This window comes from Saxophila tyrrhenica (assembly GCF_035928015.1).
Source record: "Saxophila tyrrhenica strain CCFEE 5935 chromosome Unknown scaffold_1, whole genome shotgun sequence".
Taxonomy (NCBI): domain Eukaryota; kingdom Fungi; phylum Ascomycota; class Dothideomycetes; order Mycosphaerellales; family Extremaceae; genus Saxophila; species Saxophila tyrrhenica.
The window spans coordinates 1,193,664-1,213,890 of NW_027041733.1; the positions used below are offsets into that span (position 1 = coordinate 1,193,664).

The 20,227-nt window shown below is 54.0% G+C and overlaps 9 protein-coding genes across 9 annotated transcripts; 5 read left to right on the top strand and 4 right to left on the bottom strand.

The window, feature by feature from the left end:
* Window positions 1-523: 523 nt before the first annotated feature.
* On the bottom strand, window positions 524-4,261 carry LTR77_000527 (uncharacterized protein; the record flags this gene model as incomplete). Its single annotated transcript, XM_064797792.1, has 2 exons — window positions 524-581; window positions 639-4,261. 2 exons carry the CDS (start codon window positions 4,259-4,261, stop codon window positions 524-526), a joined length of 3,681 nt encoding a protein of 1,226 aa, XP_064664026.1.
* Window positions 4,262-4,931: 670 nt separating this feature from the next.
* LTR77_000528 (uncharacterized protein) lies at window positions 4,932-6,212 on the top strand (the record flags this gene model as incomplete). The annotated part of the gene is made up of 1 exon (XM_064797793.1): window positions 4,932-6,212. The coding sequence occupies one exon, from the start codon at window positions 4,932-4,934 to the stop codon at window positions 6,210-6,212; it is 1,281 nt and encodes a 426-aa protein (XP_064664027.1).
* Window positions 6,213-6,555: 343 nt separating this feature from the next.
* Window positions 6,556-8,055, bottom strand: ARG8 (acetylornithine aminotransferase; the record flags this gene model as incomplete). Its single annotated transcript, XM_064797794.1, has 2 exons — window positions 6,556-7,869; window positions 7,921-8,055. The coding sequence occupies 2 exons, from the start codon at window positions 8,053-8,055 to the stop codon at window positions 6,556-6,558; spliced, it is 1,449 nt and encodes a 482-aa protein (XP_064664028.1).
* A 2,282-nt stretch (window positions 8,056-10,337) lies between these two features.
* LTR77_000530 (uncharacterized protein) lies at window positions 10,338-11,097 on the top strand (the record flags this gene model as incomplete). The annotated part of the gene is made up of 3 exons (XM_064797795.1): window positions 10,338-10,572; window positions 10,629-10,871; window positions 10,928-11,097. 3 exons carry the CDS (start codon window positions 10,338-10,340, stop codon window positions 11,095-11,097), a joined length of 648 nt encoding a protein of 215 aa, XP_064664029.1.
* Window positions 11,098-11,114: 17 nt separating this feature from the next.
* LTR77_000531 (uncharacterized protein) lies at window positions 11,115-12,646 on the top strand (the record flags this gene model as incomplete). Its single annotated transcript, XM_064797796.1, has 7 exons — window positions 11,115-11,338; window positions 11,390-11,474; window positions 11,535-11,624; window positions 11,874-12,004; window positions 12,055-12,289; window positions 12,340-12,506; window positions 12,568-12,646. 7 exons carry the CDS (start codon window positions 11,115-11,117, stop codon window positions 12,644-12,646), a joined length of 1,011 nt encoding a protein of 336 aa, XP_064664030.1.
* Window positions 12,647-13,378: 732 nt separating this feature from the next.
* On the top strand, window positions 13,379-13,791 carry LTR77_000532 (uncharacterized protein; the record flags this gene model as incomplete). The annotated part of the gene is made up of 2 exons (XM_064797797.1): window positions 13,379-13,648; window positions 13,714-13,791. The coding sequence occupies 2 exons, from the start codon at window positions 13,379-13,381 to the stop codon at window positions 13,789-13,791; spliced, it is 348 nt and encodes a 115-aa protein (XP_064664031.1).
* Window positions 13,792-14,937: 1,146 nt separating this feature from the next.
* Window positions 14,938-16,158, bottom strand: LTR77_000533 (uncharacterized protein; the record flags this gene model as incomplete). Its single annotated transcript, XM_064797798.1, has 3 exons — window positions 14,938-15,119; window positions 15,174-15,816; window positions 15,889-16,158. 3 exons carry the CDS (start codon window positions 16,156-16,158, stop codon window positions 14,938-14,940), a joined length of 1,095 nt encoding a protein of 364 aa, XP_064664032.1.
* A 1,030-nt stretch (window positions 16,159-17,188) lies between these two features.
* On the bottom strand, window positions 17,189-18,788 carry LTR77_000534 (uncharacterized protein; the record flags this gene model as incomplete). The annotated part of the gene is made up of 2 exons (XM_064797799.1): window positions 17,189-17,537; window positions 17,587-18,788. 2 exons carry the CDS (start codon window positions 18,786-18,788, stop codon window positions 17,189-17,191), a joined length of 1,551 nt encoding a protein of 516 aa, XP_064664033.1.
* Window positions 18,789-19,676: 888 nt separating this feature from the next.
* Window positions 19,677-20,177, top strand: LTR77_000535 (uncharacterized protein; the record flags this gene model as incomplete). The annotated part of the gene is made up of 1 exon (XM_064797800.1): window positions 19,677-20,177. The coding sequence occupies one exon, from the start codon at window positions 19,677-19,679 to the stop codon at window positions 20,175-20,177; it is 501 nt and encodes a 166-aa protein (XP_064664034.1).
* Between the last annotated feature and the right edge of the window lie 50 nt (window positions 20,178-20,227).

Below are 20,227 nucleotides of genomic sequence, written 5' to 3' on the forward strand. Positions count from 1 at the left end.
AGGCAAGGAAATGGTATACTGCTCCTCAGAAATGTGAGATGTTGGGAATCATCGAGATATGCTTCTGTACTTAACCTTGACCCACCGCTCTTCTACCAGCTTCTGACGTTGTTGTCAACACCCTACCGCTTGCTAAGCAGGAAAAACCCTTCTGTACCTGCGTCGCCACTAGAGATTAGACTTGAGTTTGAAGGCAGCTAGCGGAACATGATGCCATTGATTGTGTGGGAAGATGAAAGGAAGGAAGTTCGCCTCGGTATGTCGGTAGTTGAACGAGAACGAGCTGGCCGCGAAGTATATGTCACGTGCATGGGCGAATATATCGTGCAGCAAAAAAAGTTCTTGAAAGCATGGCATGGATATGACTTCCAATAGCTTCACGTCATCTAGATAACGACAAGCGCCAGTTGCTCATGTCATCCTCCCTCCATAGTCAGCCGCCCGACGAAGACTGCTCCTAACGCCACGCCTGCGCCAAATGTGTGCTCGCTCTACCTAACTTAATGCAGCATTCAGAGACACCTCAAGTGCCAGTCTCCGTCTCAACACCCGGCTGCCTGCCCTCGAGACCGCCGGTCATCCTACAGAAAAGAAGAGTCAGCGAACGTCTCGGACACACAGTAGGGGTTTGCTCATACTTATTCTTCAACCGCCTCATCCCAATCAGACCCTCGTCCTTTGCGAACTTGAGATTGCGCGCAGGCTTCCACTGCATCATACCACGCTGCTTACGCTCCTCGGTCTTCTTGTTCTGCTTGTTGATGTCCTTCGTGCTCATCGAGGACTCGTTCGTGCCAGCCGTCCAGCCCGACTCCATCGTGTCGACCGATTTGCGAGAAGCCGCATCTTGAACGCCGAGGTCATCCGAGTCTTCATCTGAAGATGGGTTGTTAGGGTCGTGTTCATGCTCGCCCTCACCGAGCGGCGCGTCCTTGCCAGGCTCTCTTCTCTTCCTGCCGCTCTCGTCCATGTACCTCGCTGGATCGTCACCAAACGCACCAGACCAGTCGGTGCCAGTCTTGGCGAGCCACTTCTGCTTCTCATCCTCGCTGGCTTCCTTCAGCACATCCCGTCCTTGCGTCAAGCTCTCCTCGTGCAATGTGTTGATACGCTCTGGAAGTTCCTTCTCCACCAGGTGGGTGCGAACGCCCTCGGCGTAGCAAGCCTCCCATGTCTCGAACGTCTCCCTTGAATCGTTGTCTGCGACGAATGCGCCGTGGCTTTCGTCCATGCCAGCCTGGAAGTGACCCTTGAAGTGTAGTGTGCCTGCCTGTTGGAGATCGTCCAGGCCAGGCATTGGCTCGCCTTCCGCATTCTGGATCATCTCTCCAGTGATGTAGTTCTGAATGAGCCGCTGTGGCGCTCCAGTCCTGTAGATGGGCAGTTCGATATCCACATCTTCGTTGTCGATCAACGTGTTGAGCCACAGCACAGCGTATGCATCCGCCTTCCGCTTGTTGGCGGTGTGAAGTTCGAAGACCACTGGCGAGCGGTAGCGGTACTTGACAGGCAGCCTGATACGCTCGCCCTGGAGCTCCTCGTTCTCCTTGCGATTCTGCACAAGGTCCCAGTAGTAGCCTTCTTTGCCCTCCTCCTTCAACGCATGGCAGCTGCCACGGCCAATCTTGCCACTTGAACCACCGGTCCGCAGCTTGATGCGAGCATGGTGATTGTAGCCACGGGCCTCGATCGTGTCGGAAGCGAAGACGAATGAGCCAACGTCCCAACCCAGTTGTTGAGGTGGAAGCCTTGTCTCGACAGAACGGAAGAGAAGCGAAATTCTGACTCTGCCAAAGCCGATGCCACCATCGAGCGGATACCACCTTGTGACTTGAGATGAAGTCTCTAGAATATCGCTGAGCTTGAGCGGCACCACGCCAAGGATGGGGTCATGCTCTCGGTTTCTGCTGTCGCGGACTGTGACAGTAATGATCGTGCTCCGCCAATCACGGACGAACCTCTCGGTACCTGCGTTGAAAATTGGCTTGCTGCTGACAGCCTTGGCACGAGTCCGGTATACCAGCTGGTCGTTGTAGAGGATGGTACAGTAGCTTGTTGGTAGTGTCGCGCCCGACTCCTCGGTAGCCTCGCCATACGGCTTGGCAGGCTCGAACTCCCGACCTTTCCTGCTGCCTTGAGTTCCCTGAACGTTCTCAAGCTCAAGGTTGACAATCTGGTGCACGATAATGCTACAAACGCCAGACGGCCAGAGTGGATCCGGGGGCGTATGCTGCACGGCGTCGTCGTCGGCAGTGTTCTGTACACCCTTTTCGTCTTGCAGTTCCGGCTTGTCCCTCAGCTCCGGCGGCAAAGTCTTATTCTTGCCATCGGAGCGGAGAGCAGGCCTGAACTGAGGCTTCCCAAAGTATCCGACCTCCCAATGCAGCTCACCTGGCATCTCGGAGCCTTCGTTCATGCCAGCCAGTTTCGAGACTTGTGGGTACATCTTGCCCGGGTGCTGGATCATCTTCTGCATGCTGAGCTCGACTTTGCCGACAATGTCGTCCGCCGAGTGCCTGTCGCTGTCCCACAACTCAACACTGAGGTTCTCATCGGCTTTGATGAGCTCAGGTGTAACGAGCAGAGCAGTCGTCTCCTCCCAGACTGGGTTCAAGTCGTCGGTGATGACACGAGTGCAGTACATTGGCTTGCCGTACTTGCTGAAGGTGAGCGTGATGTACGGATCACTGCCGCCCCATTTGCTTCCTCTCTTATCCTGTTTGCTCAAACCGACAGCCTTGTGGATTCGGATCCAAAGAACACCAAGGGCCTGCACATCCTTCGTGATGTCGTCGCCTTGCAGGATCGCACGCATATCGATGCTCATCGACTTTGGAGCGACGTACATTGATGCTGCAGCTCCAATGGCATAGTTGACGAATTGTGAGATGAGCGGTAAGTTCAGAAGGTTGGGAGCTTTCTCGAGCATGGGAATGCAGCCCGCTGAGACGTGAGGAACACCCATAAGCGTGAATGTCAGTGTCTTCAAGAAGGGAGCCTCAGGCGTCATTGCGAGACGTAGGCGAACAGTGCCTACCAGACCTTGCAACTCGACGAAAATCGGCAGCGGAACACCGAAGAGCCCTTTGATACCAAGGTAGAAGACCAGCTGCATGTGCATGTTTCTCGCCTTGTCGCTCGCTCGCTTCCCACTCGGCTCGGCGTGGTACGCAAACGAGATCTCAAGATTGTAGTAGTCGCCTCCTTCCTCATCGGCAGCGGCTTCCTGGGGATCTTTGGTCTTCTTGTTCTCCTCGTGCATTGACTTCTTGAGCTCCTTGATCTCATCGTGGGAGTCTGGCAGCGCACGAAGGCTCAGAATTCTGATGGGGTTGCTACCCTGGTTGATCTCGGCCACGCGAACGTTCTCGATGATACCGGGAACCGAAGCCTGCATGACGTCTTCGAGGGTATCAGCGACCGCGGAGAACATATCTGGGTTGACGAGTCCCCAGACAATGGCGAGGAGGGTATTCATCCATTCCACGCTCTCGGGAAGTAGGTTGGCCGTCGCAGTCTTGCCGCGTTCCTTTTCGCTCTCCCATTCCACCTCGCGGCCAGAGCGAACAACTTCTTTGACCCAGAGCCAGATGCCCGAGCTCACACACATGGCCAGCGGGATCAAGCCCAAGTAACGGCCGCCGAACATTTTGCCGACCATGATGATAGCAAAGAAGACTCCCACGATCATATACAGCCCTCTCTGCTCCAGCCTGGCAAACGTCGGCTCATAGCTGACCGAAGGTGTCGGATGGAACAGAATATTGGTTTTCTCACCCTGGATCGGAACATCAGAAGTGCTGCCCTCTGTCACGGGATCTGGCGGAGCAGTGACATCCTGCTTCTCCTTGTACTCTGGATTGCTTTGGCTCGCATCGGTCTTGACAGGCGTATCTTTGCCAAGGTTGGCGTTGGGCACAGACAAGACGGGATTCTTGACATTCTCCATGTATTCCTCGTTGACGTCTTCAATGGTGACCTGCTTTCCTGTTACGGGATCGGTCACCGTCTTTTGCGAGCCAGAAGGCTCCTTCTTTTTGGCATTCTGGTGTGCAGTAACGTCAGAGCCGCCTAGCTTCTTCTGCTGTTCTCGCTGCTTCCTCTGTTCGTCAATCTGCTTGTCGCGGTCCTTCTTGTCCTTGTCCAGCCGCTCCATAAATTGGCCGACCGTGGGGATTTTGTTGCGCCCACTCCAATGTCCGCCAGGCCCGGCCTGCTGCTGCAGAGTAGCCGGGTCTGCGTTGCTCGGTTCCTCCGCCATGATGTTGTGCGGTCCGAGTATGTTGTGGTGTCGTTGGGTAACGCCAATCAATCAACGTCCGCTTCACCTGGTATGCTTGTGACTGCTCCCCTCGTGGTATTGCCTGAGGGAGTGAAGGCTTGTTGGACGGCGCAAACCCGGATGTTGGGTGTGAAGGAGGAACGACAGCAAGGACGTCCTCTCCTCTCCTTCCGAATATCGGCAGCTACGACTTTGATGCAAGTGCGTTCCACAGCACGACCCCCGTACGCGAAACCTGAAAGCAAACGAACAATCGGGAGTTAGGTACGTCAGTGGTGCTTGGCAGTCATTGGAAAATGCAAGCCGCCCGCCTGGAAGTCGGGCCACGATCGCTGCTGGGATGCGTGGATCTGGCGATCATCCAAGACATTGACGAAGCATTGACAACCCCCTAGGCGACGGCAGTCATACTCATCAGCAGCGACACAGCACATCCATTCTGCAGTCTCGTACCAAGACAGGTTGTTCGGCCAGAAAGTCTGCAATGGACGCGAAGCTCGACGTCTCCACAGCAGGTAAGGCCTCTTTTGGAAGGTGTGAGGTTCAAGACATCCAAGAGGAGAAGCAAGAGGGTACATTGAATCTCCTTGACCTTTGCAACGCATCGTAAGGCATCTCTATACCACTTCTTCTCCTTCAGTCGTGATCCATGCCTTCAATCCCTCAGTTCTCCGTCCCCAATCATCCCAAGACCGCATTGTCCCTGAACGCATCTCTACTACCTGAATCGAGCACTATCTTCACCAACTGCCGCCTTTGCATTGGCGGCGTACTCACCGCTAGCAAGTCCGCGTTCATCGTCTCCGATGGCAAGCTGGACGAGGTCTTATACCCAGACGAGGGAGTCATCGTCGGGGGACCCAACATCATAAACCTGAACAATGCAGTCGTTGCGCCTGGCTTCCTCGAACTACAGACCAATGGCGCGCGAGGCTTCCACTTCACCCACTTCGAAGACAAAGAGGGTTACGCAGCCGAGATTGAAAAGGTTTCGACATATCTTCCCAGAACTGGTGTGACAGGCTTCTATGCCACGATCCCAACAATTGCAAGTGAAGAGTTCAAAAGAGTTCTACCTGCTCTCGCTCCTAGAGATATCGACAACGGCGCCAGCCTTCTAGGCGCACACGCAGAAGGGCCATACCTCCATCCCAGCAAGAAAGGCGCCCACAACAGCTCCCTCTTCCACCAACCGTCAACCTCGCCCTTGGACGTATACGGCGATATCGCTACCGACAACTCTACGCTCAAACTCGTGACAGTCGCTCCTGAGCTGGAACATGCCAGCGCTTTGATATGCGATCTTGTATCCAGAAACATCCGCGTCTCGCTCGGCCATTCGAATGCATCCTACGCCGACGGCCTCACCGCCCTCGAAGCCGGCGCCACCTGTCTAACCCACACCCTGAACGCCATGGCCCCTCTCCACCACCGTGACCCCGGACTCGCAGGGCTTGTCACAGCGGCACCATCCACGACTCTGGCCAGCCCGTGGTTCTCCATCATACCCGATGGCAATCATCTGCATCCATCCGTTGCAACGATGCTGTTCCGCTCCAACCCCGAGAAATGCGTATTCATCACGGACAGCATCGAGCTAGCAGGGCTGGAAGACGGCACGTACCCTGGCCATTCGCAGATTCCGTTCAACCAAACAAAGAAGGGAAGTCGAGTGGTCATCGAAGGTACCGAGACGCTCATCGGTGGGTGCGCGAGTTTGAGCGAGTGCGTTCAGAATATGATGAAGTGGAGTGGCTGCAGGATCGCTGAAGCGGTGCAGTGCGTGACAGAGAATGTGGTTGAACTCATGGGTGATGAGGAAAGAGGAAAGCTGGAAGCTGGTAGGCGGGCTGATTTCGTGGTGCTGGATGAGGATGGTAATGTAGCGGAGACTTGGGTGGGTGGAATGAGAGTCTGGAGGGTTGGTTGAAGGACAGCTTGGCTGGTATTTTATTCTCCTTCTATCATCGCCGAAGATTCCTCGCCAGCGAGCAGACTATGTACAGGCGCTGGAGATGTCTCCAACTCGAGCCCTTGAAGTCCGCGGCAAGCCTGGCGTGTTCTGAGTGAGGCCCGACGTCGAGGTTACTCGTGACACTCATGAATCAGCAGTGCCGGCGGTGGCACCATGTACTGCTGCGAGGTATTCCAGATCCCGCGTCCCCAGGTGTGTGCGCGCCAGTGATCTCGCTTGCTGGAGAATGGTCCTTCTGTTGGTCGCCACTTCCGTCAAATACCCATTAGAGCGCTATCTGTATCGCATAAATCTGGGCTCATCGCATCTCCTGCTGCCCAGGCGTCCCCTTCACATGCTCAGGACTGCTGAACACAGCATCCATAGCATCGCTGAGAATCGCCATACCCTTGTCAATTTCCTCAGGAGAGATGATCAGCGGGGGGACGAATCTCAATGTATTCGTGCCGCAGGTGATGACAAGCAGTCCACGCTCTCTGGCGGCAGTGATGACAGGCGTCGGATCCGAGTTCAGCTGCAGACCCAAGATCAGACCTCGTCCTCTCACTTCTTGCACCACTTCTGGGAAGCGCTTGTGAAGCTCAACGAAATGCTTTCGGAATTGAGCTTCCTTCTTCACGACATCCTGCTGCAGCTCCTTCTCAGACAGCCGAGAGACCATGTAATGCGCCAGGCGACAGGCTAGAGGATTGCCGCCAAAGGTGGTTCCATGGTCGCCGGTCTTGATCTTGCTCGAAACCTCATCAGTTACCAGAGTAGCACCGACAGGATACCCGTTCCCGAGTGCTTTCGCTGTTGTCAGGATATCTGGATGGGCCTCTGGTGGCAGGTTTGCATGTGCCCAGAGCGTGCCAGTTCTGCCGAGTCCACATTGAATCTCGTCGTAGACAAGCACCGCTCCAACCTCATTGCACCGTTTTCGGAGGGCCAGCATGAACTCTTGCGTAGCAACGTTGACACCTCCCTCACCCTGAATGGGCTCGATCATCACACCACAGGTCTTCTCTGTCACAATATCATTGATGCCGTCGATGTCGTTGTACGTTCCATATTTGAATCCAGGAATCATCGGCGAGAATGGTTTCTGGTACTTGGGGTTTGGCGTTGCGGACAGCGCACCCATTGTGCGTCCATGAAACGAGCCCTGGAAGCTCACAATCTCGTTCTTGCTACCATCTGGTTGTGCCTCCTTTCCGCACTTCCTAGCGAATTTGATTGCCGCTTCATTGGCCTCACTGCCGGAATTGCAGACGAACACTTTGCCGACATCTTTCATAGCGCCCGCTTCCTTCGTCTTCTGAACTAGCAGCTCACTCAATGCACCCACCCATGGGTTGTAGTAGAGGTTCGAGCAATGGACCAAAGTCTGTGCCTGTTGATAGAGAATCTTGCTCATCTCTGGATCGCAGTGGCCGAGAGCGTTGACTGCGATGCCAGCCGTGAAGTCCAGATACTGCCTGTTCTCCACATCCCATAGATAACACCCCTCACCTTTGTGGAACATAGGCGGAGGTCTCACGTAGGTCGGTACCATGTATTGCATGTGGGTGTTGACTATCCGGGCGGTCTGCGAGTCTGAAGGCGGATCGGGGGTTGGTAGTGAGGCTTCTTTCTATACTATAATTCAGCAAGGCGCAGCAGGATGGTAAGACCTACGACATACCTCAATGGCGTTTCTGTAGTCTGCAGGCAGACTTGATGCTGCCGTTGATGCTGAGGCATAGCATCTTCTCTTCGAGTGATGCGCGGCGCATCGCAGCCAGCGATTTGGCGCGGCAATGCCTCTGGCTACTGACATGGTGTATGCTGTTGACATTCGCCAGATGTAGTGCTTCTTCTTTGCTTTATGCGAGATATAATCAACCAAAAATGACTCAATGCAAGCAGGTGGAAAGTTTCTACAGTGACGATCCATATCGCGGAGGCTCGAGCTTCCGATTTCGGCACACTCCCGAGGTGCAGATGTTTGACTGGGGGAAGGAAGAGGATGGAGACTAATCATGCCTTTCAGTGGTATAAAAGCAGCTGTGTCCATCACTTTTCCAAAGCTGGCCTCGTTGTCCTCACGGTCAGCTACGAAGGTGCAGTTAATTGAGACGTAGGCTGCGTTCGAGCCGCTTCACTCTTGCACATTCCTCTTATCCCCAGTCATGCTTCATCTGCCTTTCATACTATCATCTATCATCTAAAAGAAACAAGCAGCCTGCCCGAGCGATCAACTTATCCAATCTCTGTTGCATACTCAGAGACTGCAAAGCATCATCTTGACCATGGTCGAGGGCCATATCACGCGCAACATCAGGACCCAGGACATCAGACTTGCTCGGGACTCTATTCCAGGTCGGACTACGCTGTCGCTGGAGAGACGAGAGTGGACCAGCATCAGCATGCTGCGCAGACGCCATGGAAATAGCTTTCGTACTTAGACTTGTTTGAGTTCTGACTGCGGATTTTCATGTCGTGGACTGGCGTACAGGAGGCCATTCACGGAGCTTCCAGACATCTACCGTCCTCATTGTGAGATCCTTGCGGTGTCCGAAGGATGACAGTTCCACGAATGACACCATATATGGAAACCGCATGCTCCTTAATGGCACAGTCAAGGAGAACCTGGGGTGGTATGACGCAGGTCGTCCAGGAGTGCGGTACCGAAGAAGACGGAAACTAGGCTCTGAAAGCTTGGTTTGACAGATCTGACATTCAAGGAGCAGCAAAACATTATAGGATGGAAATCCAGCTGCGCTCGTAAGCACGGTAAGGCCTCGACTGCAGCTGTATACGCTCGAGCGAGCTCATAGACCTGCTGATGGTTTGCATCGACATGGCAAAGCTCCAGGCGATTCCAATTGAAGGTCACGATGACAGCAACGCGCAACGCAAGCGGCCACGCAGCATCAAGTGACGTACTTGGTTCTATACCGCGATCAGATGCCGACGATGCTCTGGCCTGTAAGCACAAGGTGCAAAGGACAGCACCGAGCTCCTGAAATCCTACAATACCCGGTAGCTCGAGAAGCCGTCTTATTCCCTTCGTCCTCTTGCGTGGAATATCCTTGACCCGACGAGGTCCTTGCGGCGACTTTCGAACATCTCGACCAATGCTCAATGTTTATGCATGCAGAAGGGACTCGACTTGTGCGCTTTCGCTCTATCACAATTAAACCCCGCAGTTTCCGGTTCCGATTCCAACTCGTCTACCTGCAGGACGAACCATGAATGTGCTATCGAAAGAGGCCTACTTGTCACTGGCGCGATGTGGCGTCGTCTGGCCAAGGCTGGGCTGCGTCGTAGACCTTTGCTTCGAAATGTCTTCGGTCGTGAACAGTGGCAATGACTCGCCGGTTCCCTCTCCGGATTTTCTACCCCGCATGGATATGTACCAGGATCTTGTCAAGCATGGACGCACGAGAATCTCATCACGACCAAATGTCGCCGCAATGTCCGACCCGTTTCCTTAAGCCTCACCAAGCGGGGAATGCGCCAATTCCGCGAGAGCTTGCGCTCGACCGTGCTACAACGAACCGCGGTCCAACTTGCAGGCGGCTAGAGACGGGGTGACCTCGTGGGTTCGCTGTCGAAACGGATGGCACGATAACGTGGTGTTGCTCGCATGCCCAGCGCATGCCAACCATGCAGCTTGACGAGCTGATCCCAGCTGCAAAGTCCAGACCAATACCTTGGCGACCTCGCCTACTGATATTCCCACCCTACCCGCACCCCGGCTGTGGGGTTGTCTGGGGAGCGTTTTGAGATTTGGACGCCCATCCCCGATCGCTATTCGTCCACGAGGCTCGGATCTCGCTCGTGGCGTGAGCGGGCGAGACCACCGCCTGCCTCCCTATGTCTTCCGTCAGCTTGGCTCTCCATCGCCCTCACTTGGCGAGCACCAAATCGTGCAAACTACCGCGGCACAATTGATAGAAAGAAAAGTATGTATATCATCACCGTGTCACCAAGCTTTGGTCAAGAGCGAGATCGTGGTTGTCCTGAGTCGCATCCTGTGAAGTACTGTTTCCGCTCATCTCGTCTTTGCTTGACTTTACTTATCTCTCCCAAGCTTTCCTCACCACCCCAGCAACCATGGCAGACGTCGAGAAGTCGCATCATGCCGTGGGACTCGAGCGCACGCTCTCAAAGAACTCCGATTCTCACCTCAGCGATCAGTCACGAATCGATGTCTTCACGCCAGAAGAGCAGAAGAAGATCATTCGCAGGATCGACATTCGACTTGTCCTGACATGCGGCTTCATGTACTGCGTGTCCTTGATGGACAGGACGAATCTGGGCATCGCCAGCGTCGGTGGCATGGGTGTCGGTATGAGACGACAACCAGGAGAAGTCTCATGAACGTGCCACTAACGAGAGAGGCAGATCTGCACACCAACCAAGGCTTCCGCTACAGCACAATCACCCTCGTCTTTTTCATCACCTACGTTCTCCTCCAGCCCCCGGCGACCGTTGTACTTCGCAAACTCGGCCCCCGCGTCTTTCTACCAACCATTACAGTCCTGTGGGGTGCCACGGCGATGTGCTTCGGTTTCCTTCGGACCTGGGAGCAGATGATTCCTCTGCGCCTGATCTTGGGTATCTTTGAGGCGGGTTTCTTCCCAGGATGTAAGCAGCTTATCGGGATACCAGCCACCATGACCTTTCACTGACCAATGTCACAGGTGCATACCTTCTTTCATGCTGGTACCCACGGTTCGAACTTCAGAAGCGCAACGCGGTGTTCTACCTCATCGGATCGATGGCCTCTGCGTTCTCCGGTATTCTTGCCTATGGGTATGAAATTGATGAACGGAACCATAGTGCATCTGGGACAATCGCTAATCCGTTTTGAAACTTAGCTTCTACAACATGAATGGCCTCGGTGACTTGGGCCCGGGATACGGCCAGCACTACACAACGGAAGAGGACCCTTACACTTGGGTGGGCGAACTCCCAGGCATCGCGGGCTGGCGATGTAAGCTCGACGAAACGTCCTTTAGTTCGATCACGACAGCAAGGCTAACTGCGGTGCTAGGGATCTTCATCATGCAAGGTCTGCTCACGATCGTTGTTGGATTTATTGGATTCGTCACGTGAGTATGCTGAGCCACCTGTATCTGACCAAGGCTAATTTTTCCAACCAGGATCGTGGATTTCCCTGAGAACGCAGCATCGAACAAGGCGAAAGGTCTCTCGCTGCCGTTCCTGAACCAGAAGGAAGCGGACTTCGTATGTTGCACTGGCGATTGCTGCATTACACAGAGGCTGACCGTTGTGTCATGAATGCAGATTGTAGCAAGGATCGAACGCGATCGCCACGACGCCATCGCTGCACCCTTCAGCATGAAGGAGTACATGAAGTGTGCGGCGGACTTGAAGGTGAGTGTCACGCGATCACATACCTGCTCCCTCATCTATACTCGAGGGTTAGAGAGAAGTCTCATGGCAGATGGGCCAGAGCGTTTGCGGCCCTCCTCGCATACCTCTGCCGGTCGACAGGCCATGAGATCCGGTCTAACTCTCTGCCGTTTCCGGATTAGACGCAGAGCATCCGGTTATGGCCTTCCCGATACTTCTTGTTCTATTATCGAAGACCTCTGCTGACGGGTTCTCCTCACGTGCGCACAGATCTGGGGTTTTGCCTCGCTCTTCGGCCTGACGACCACAGTGACCTATGCGATCGCCTACTTCCTCCCGATTATCCTCCAGGAAGGCATGGGATTCGGCATCGCTGCTGCGCAGTGTCTTATCGCACCTCCGTGAGTCTTTGTCCCGAGGCAGCAATGACCATATCTTAACGCCCCCATAGATATGTCTTAGCCGCAATTTGGATGTACGCCTGCGCCGTACTGGGCGACCGCATGCACCTTCGTGGTCCCTTCGTCATTGGCAATGGAGTCATGGCCCTTATCGGGCTGCCTCTGCTCGGATTCGCCGACAATGTTGGAGCTCGTTACTTCGGCGTATTCCTTGCCACGACCGCTGTCAACGCAAACGTTCCCTGCATCCTCACCTTCCAGGCAAACAACATTCGTGGCCAATGGGTGAGTTGCGGTTCGTATCATTCGTTGGTAACCTACTAACGTTTGTCTAGAAACGTGCACTTGCCTCTGCGACTTTAGTCGGCACTGGCGGCATTGGTGGCATCGTTGGGTCTACGGTCTTCCGAAGCGAAGACGTCCCTGCTTACGTGCCTGGTATCATGACTTGCATGATTGCCTCTGGTCTTGTCATCGTCATCACTCTCATGTTGGAATTTAAGTATGTCACTACACGGAAGAGCCCCTTTCGCATTACAGACACTGACTCAACGCTTCTCTAGGTTCTGGAGAGCGAACAAGAGGGCCGCTGCCGGCGGCAAGATCATCGCGGGCCTTGAGGGATTCCGCTATACATACTGATGGCCTTTCGAAGGTCAATGTGTTCGAGTGAGAGAAGGTTCTCTGAATGACTTCAACGTGAGGTTCATAGCATTCCAATGCACACATCTTTAGCACATCTCACGACTTGCCTGGCACTTTCACAAATTGCTAACCGATCCACCTCCTCTATCTTGCTTGCTCAACGGAGATGACTTAGCGAACTATGTCTCATACTTGGAGTCAGCTGCCAGTCACAGCTAACGAGTCTGAACACACTATAAGCTCGACTTCAGGCGCTACAACGCCTGATCGCTATAAATCCCTCGGACTACACTGCATCTGTCACCGTTGGAGTTCAAATCATCACCATGCTACCTGGCCGAACTCATGTAGGTAAGGCGCACGAGAGAAGCACTGCGCTTAGTGTGAACGCAGAGTCCGGCGTTGGGAGCCAAAAAGACCCAACGACAGAGCCGACGCGGCATCTTCCATCCGCCCATGCGGCTCCCGTGTACGACAAGCGAACAGGTAAGTCTGTCAGTGACACTGAGTCTTCTTCTCGAGACAGCATTCCCCCTCCCCGCTTCAACACACCTCCATCCACCGAGGATCCAGAAAGACCTATCATGAGGACCGCCGAGGAGTACTTCCAAGTACCCTGGGGCAGCTGGCCTGACTCCAGAATTTGTACACGGGACCACTTTTCCCGATGCCTGGCACCACAGGCTTCACCGGCGATAAAGAGGACGACTTCAAGGAAAGCGTTGCCGAATGGTTGTTTGGAATTGGGACACAACAGCCTCTGAGGCATGGCAGATCGGCGAAGACCTCTGGAAGTTCCGCCGGAAGCAAAAGGTGTGGTATTGGGCCATCTTTGGCGCTATGCCTGGAACAGCGGTCTGGGAGGAGAAGATGGCCAACAACGAGAAGGCGTCTCTTAACAACGAATACCCTACGCCGCCTCCCATCGTCCGTCCAGCCTTTCCGGTCATGCTGGGGAAGTTGCAGGAGGCGAATGAAACTCGTATTGTGAAGGAGAAGGTAAGTGAGAGAGCTGCTTAACAACGTTCGCATCGTCGATGGTCCTGATACTGACTACCTCACAGGAAGGAGATTCTCAATGGCGGACTGGTCCTCGTTTCCTGGCCCGTGGCAGTCGGACGCTGACAGGCCCCTTAATGTAGCCCTGGCCGGGCTCACCATTGCCCAGAGATCGGAGGAGACTTCTGAGGACAGAACGGAGCTGGATTCAGCGGAGGAGTGATAGGTACTGGCGAGGCATTCCTGAGACGTTGGCCTTTGCGCAAGCAATGTTGTGTTCGAATCAATGTCTGCTGTACTTCTATTGGTATTGCGCGAAAGGCAGCATTATAAGGTAGCAGACATCTTTGTCCTTCCATTCAAATTCCTTCTCACTGCGTGGTGGACATGTTTTGAGTCGCCACGCTCCCGTGTACGGAGGTGGTCGTAAAGCATGCGCTACCTGACGCCACTTGTCGCACTACGATCAATGCCATGATGGTGTGTATTAGGTATCGTGAGTCTCCAGAAGAAGCAAGTATGTCCATTCTCAATCGACTAAAGTCACAGGGCAGGCATTCGGCTGCGGCACGCCGAAATCGGACCCAAGTTGCTCCTCATCTGCAGTCGAGGTCGACCTCAGATCAGCTCATGCATTAGCAATGTTATTTGATATGCCGTATCGCCCTTTGCATGTCGCTCAACGTTTAACAAAAGCGTCTTTCCATTCATCAGCCACTATGTCAAGCACTTACGTCAAGCGAGCGACCTTCTTCAAAGTACCCAAGGAGGAAGACATCGAGTCCGTTCTGAAGCAGTACGAAAAGCTACGGCAGACCGCGGTCAAGGTATACTATAGGTTAGACTGCCATACGGATGCATGTGCTAATTTCTGACCATAGGATGGAAAGCCTTATATTGTTTCAAACGTTGCTCGGAAGGTTCTCAATACTTCGTGACCGCTGAGCGAGGGCTACACTATCTCATCGCAGTCGATCTTCAAGGATCATGAGGATCATGAGTTCTATGACAAAGAGTGTCCAGCGCACAAGGAGTTGAAGGTATGCTGCTGCATTCTGTCGGTGCCGAGCCCATGTACTGACGGCCGTATCAGGAAGTTACTGGTAAAGTCCGACAGGGAGTAATGACCATAGTCACTGAGGGCGAATGGCCAGAGGCGAAGCTTTGAACGCTCCAGGTAGCTTCCAATGCGTAGAGAAATTTTCCCGTGACCGGAAATATAAACCTGCTTCACCTTCTCCAGGCCGGTCATGCTCGAGAAGCGGGTTCGAGACCATGCAACTCCAATACTAGGCCTTCTTCTCGAAGGCAAACAGCGCCTCGTCCTTGCCGGCAAAGCTCGGAAGCGGTATCTGTAAAACCTTCTGCCAGTCTGGCATTTCTCGCTGCATCCACTCAGCGACCGTCTCCTTGGCAAACCCAGTAAAGCCAGATGTGTTCTGTGAACCGGCAACGATGATGGTAGAGCCACCTGAAGTCTGTGTGTTAGATTGGAGACTTTCGTGGACTGATGACGTCGACTCACGGTAGGCTTTGATCATTTTGCCAGTAAAGTCATCACCAGTATTAGGGTAAACAAGCAACAGCAGCGTATCTGGAGCGCCTTGCTGTTGCTTCAACCACTTCGTACCATCCATCTCCACAGTGTCGTCGATCCAGACTGTCCTCCATTCACTCATCCCGTTGTCGACTGGTACGACGTTGAGCTTCCTCTTGCCCTGCTCTTGCCTCCGGAGCATGTACGTCCAGTAGCCGTTACCGCTGCCCAGATCCACGATAGTCCTGCCTTTAGCGAGCTGTGATATCAGAGCCAAGCCCTCGTATGAAGGACAAACGCATCCGAAGTGGTGGTATAAGATGGGAAGAATGGCATGTGAATGCCGGACCCTAGCAGTGCCGGCTTCAGGACCAGCCCATTCGATATTCTGGTTTGTCCAAGCCCAGACATCGAAGTATGGGTTGACATGATTCTTGTTCTTGTTCACAGCCAACCCTCGGTCAACGGACGGAGGCTCATAGAAAGCTTGAAGGTGTTTGGCAACATCTGCACGTATCGATTCCTTCTTCGCATTCGATGCTAGTGCGTTCAATGCTTTGCTGGTGCTCGTCGTAGGTCGGAATATGTCTGTATACGCTGCTATATCGGTAGCCGTCGGTGCTTGAGGTCTCTGGCGGAACGCTTAGGGCTGTGCTTTGTGATGAGATTCAACCTCAGCATTGGGGCTTCATGTCGGTCTTACCTCTTTGCCTTCTTCATCCTTGTACCAGGCATGTAATCCACCCTGTGCTCCGAATTCGATGTACGTCTGAGCTTGCAACAGTGTCACCTCGGTCGTTGCTTGGTAGCCGTAGTCATCGTCATATGGTAGGCCGAACGAACGGATAATGAAGCGTCGGAAGTTGTTGTCGTATGGCGGCGTGATCTCTTCTTTACTCCATGCTTCGAAGAACTTGTCGGGCTCAAAGGCCGTTGATCCGTCCGTCTGAGCCTTCTGTGGTATGCGAGGCATTGTTGCGTTCGTTCATGTCGAGCGACTCTTCTCCGCGAAATGGTCGAGCTGGTGGAACGTGCCTGAGCTAGCGTCGGAGTGAACCGAGCCAATGAAAGATGTATGGCTTCAACAACATACACACCAAGAAGGCTAGTACATCTTGCTATGCACGCAAAATGTAACGAACATTAGCCTAGAAGTCCTAGACACTCCAGCAAAACCCACTAGAGAATATCAAAAGAATAGTGTACTCCGCATTATGAGCGGATCATTCTCAACAGCGTTCATGGTATCCGTAATGTCATCACCGCCACATGGACTTGAACTGACGAAGAAGCCAAAAAAGAAGACCCATGGCGAAATCACCTCATTGCGATTCAACCATTGACTAACTCCACAGCCACTAACGCCAATAGATGGGACTGGATCAATGCTAATCAACTCACTCGATGGACTTCATCCGAGATACGAGATTTGATGAGATTCAGGCGGGCGAAGAACAAACTCAAGTCCTAGACCGTTGTTTGATTCTTTAGTGAAAGCCTAGATTACTTTTCTGTAATATAAGGGTTGATAATGATGTTCCGGAGTTCTGCCGGCGGGCGATCAGTGAGGTGAGGTTGGAGAAGTCAAGTACAAATCCTTACTTTTCGGACCAACCTTTCTTCCTCCTTCGCTTCGGTACACTCTTGCAGAACCTCTGCGTAACTCCTCTCCGGTCTACACGATACCTTGCTGCCATGCTTCTCCTTGTGCGGAGTGACGACGATCCGCCCCCCTTGGCTCTCTGATCGTGTTGCCCGTTGAAACCAGCTGAGGATGCGGTGTTCCGATTGCAGTGGGCAGGGCGCGCTTTCTTCGACATGTTGGGCCCCGCGGACAGCGGTGGGCTCGAGGCTATCAGTAGGCGCCAAGTCCGTGCGAACATAGTCGTCCACATGGTTTCTGCCGCAAAGCCCTCAGTGGCTTCTTCGCAGAAACTCGGCTGATGCACCGCCTTCTCGGTGCCGCAAATGGTCGTGTCAGGCCATCGCCGTTAGGGTCTCCCTCAATCCTCCTCTACAGGCGCAAATTTCGACATCTTCCGCAACTTCAATCCGTACCGGCGAAAGATGAACGGAACAGGTAAGGCAAGGGCGGCAACAGCGCCCAGCACAGATGCACCTGGGCCGACTCCTAGACTGTCGAACATTGGCTTCGCGGCAAGAGGCAGTCCGCAGGCCATGAAGGAACGAAGAATGGTGTTCGCCGCGACAGCACTGGCTGCGAAGGGCCCGTAAACATCGACGAGGTAGTTGATGCACTGCTGAAATATCGTGTTGAAGCCACCGCCGATGAATGCAGTGGCTACCGTTGGAACAGCCCAATGGATGTCTGGAGTGGCTGTCCAGCCGAACCTTGCAAACATTAGTCGAACGAACGTACGCCAGGGTAGGGCATACTCACCAGAACAACCCGATCACGAACATCCAGCCCCCAAGGACCATCGGAGGTAAGCGTGCTTCTGGTACCGCTCGTCCTTTGTTTGCAGCAACTTTGCGGATGTAATATGGCTGGTTCCCGATATTGATTCCCATCGATCCTATTACACCAACAAGAAGTCCAAGGAAAGGCAGGCTTGACGAAACCAGGCCCCACTGCCGCTCCTCGGCGTAGACGATTGGGAATATCTCAAGTGTCATGTATAACAGACCATAGACGAAGGAAGCGTATATCGCGATCGCGGTGATCATAGGCTCAGTCACCAACATGCGAAGAGGTCGAATGAGGTATTTGGTCGCGATGTTCGAAGGCGAAATCTTCTCCTTCTCGTGAGGATGCCAGTATCGATCGTCGCCGGTCTCTTTCCTCAAGCGAGCGGCTTTGCGCTTGAGAAGTACTCCTGGGAAGACCTCAGGCATGGTGAACAGAGCGAAGGCGAACATGGTGGCCACCCAGATTGCCTCGATATACTCGGTCCATCTCCATCCGAGATTCTGATTCACCGTCAACGCCGCTCCTATCACGGGGCCCAAAGTCGGACCTCCGCAGACACAGACCGCATAGAACGTGACAGCAATGCCTCGCGCCGCCGGCTCGTACAGGTCTCCCAGCGCTGCTGATACGTTGCTGATAGGCGCGGATCCAAAAACTCCAGCGAAGAACCTCGTGATGAAGAGGCTTGCAGCAGACTGCGAGGTAGCGCTGCCGATGCTGAAGAGGCAGAGAACGAATACAGCTGGCAGGATACTGACCTTGCGGCCGTATACCTCGCTGATGGGAGCCCAAAGACAAGGCCCGCAAGCAAAGCCGAGGACATAGAGCGCAACACAGAGTACGGTGACTTCTCTGCTCACACCAAATTCCTGGGATATGGCATTCTCCGCTGGGGCGATAATGGATGATCCAAGAGAACCACACAATGCCAGCATGCCGAGTTGGAAGGTAAGAAATGCCTTATACAGAGGCTTCCAGTTGCGCGGGTTGCCTGTCTCGCTATCCTCCCATTTGACCAGAAACGGGTCTTCCTCGGGTGTTGCATTCGTGGCCTGGGGCTGTTCTGGCTCGTGACCCTTTTCTAGATCTTGGGGAGATTCATCCGATTCATGGCTTGATGGACTTCCAGACCCCAGGTTGGGCTTCTCGTCCTTTGCTGCATCGCTGGACATTGATTGTCGAGTTGTCATGGTCCAATGCGAGGGTGGAGTGCAAGTTGTCTTCCATCTTGACTCTTTGCAAAGGAGAGAAGAGGCATGTGGCTAGAAGCACTTACCGCGCAAGTCCTCCGGTTATCGGCACCGGGATGCAGACTTCAACGAGAGTGACGTTCTCACTACTAATCATGCGTGCGTGCCGATAGCGATAGCGCCTCACCATCGCACGTCGCCGGTTTCACGGACACCGTATACAAAGAGGATACTTCTCTTCTGCTCTGCCTGGAAGACTGAACACTTTGGTTCGTCCAGGTTGATGCAGTTTCGTTTGTCCGACGAGACGAGACGAGGGTCTGTTTTACAGCAGCCAAGCTTTTCCAGACCCGCTAAATCCTGTGAGGATCGTCCTCTGCGGCAGGGCTGGACTTCGTCTCCTATAACCAGTCTTGCCGCGTCCACATTGTACTGTCTACTGGGCCTGCTGATGAAGACATTTATTGACGCCGAACAGTGACCTTATGGCTGCTCGTCACCCAGACTCACGACGTGGCTCTCCATCCCGCCGTTTCACGGGGGCTTGCTGCGGATTCTGTTGCCTACAAGACGATATGGCCCATGCATACTCCCCTTCATCTTAAATTCAGAACCGTGACTAACCCAACTTCCTCCTAGTCCATGGGGGCGATGTCACTCCTATGGAACGGCTGTGAAGCACCCGAAACTCCTTCTCCTACCTATATAGCTGGACGGTAGGACCCTCCATTCCAAGCATTTCGTAACCACATTCTTTCGTCGCGGCTTCACCACATCTCATACGTCGTTTTCGTCACACACTCGTTCAACAAACGACAAAACCAAGAGTCCGAATCATCACTCACAATCACCAACGAACAATCACCCACCATGCGTCCCTCCACCCTCCTCACCACCCTCTTCGCCCTCACAGCCTCCACCACCGCCTTCCAAGATGTCGCCTCCTCCGACCTAGCCCAACTCACCGCTTCCGCCGCCGCCATGGCCTCGCATCTCGAAAACGCCAACCCAACCTCCGCCCTCAAATCCGTCAACGCCATGGCCAGCCAGGCTTTCGCCAGCCTGAGCGCCCTCGCAGCCACGGCGACAGGAGAATTCGGCAGCAGCCTCCGAGCGGAACAGTCAGCGCTGAAGTCGCAGCTCAGCGATGCGAGACAGAGTGCTTCTGGAGCGTTGGCCACGGCGGGGACAGCGGCACAGACGACATTGCCCGGAGCGCAGACGACCGCAATTGCGAGCGGTGCTCTGAACAGTGCTCTGAGCAGTGCTGCGGTCAGTGGGAGTGCCAGTGGGGATCTTGCGGCCGCGACTGCGTTGCCGATGGCCGCGGGCGCGCTGGCTGCGTTCGGAGCTGTTGTCGCGGTGTTGTAGTCGGGCTGGTCGAGGTGTACCTGGTGCTGGCGCAGGGTAGGAAAGGGACA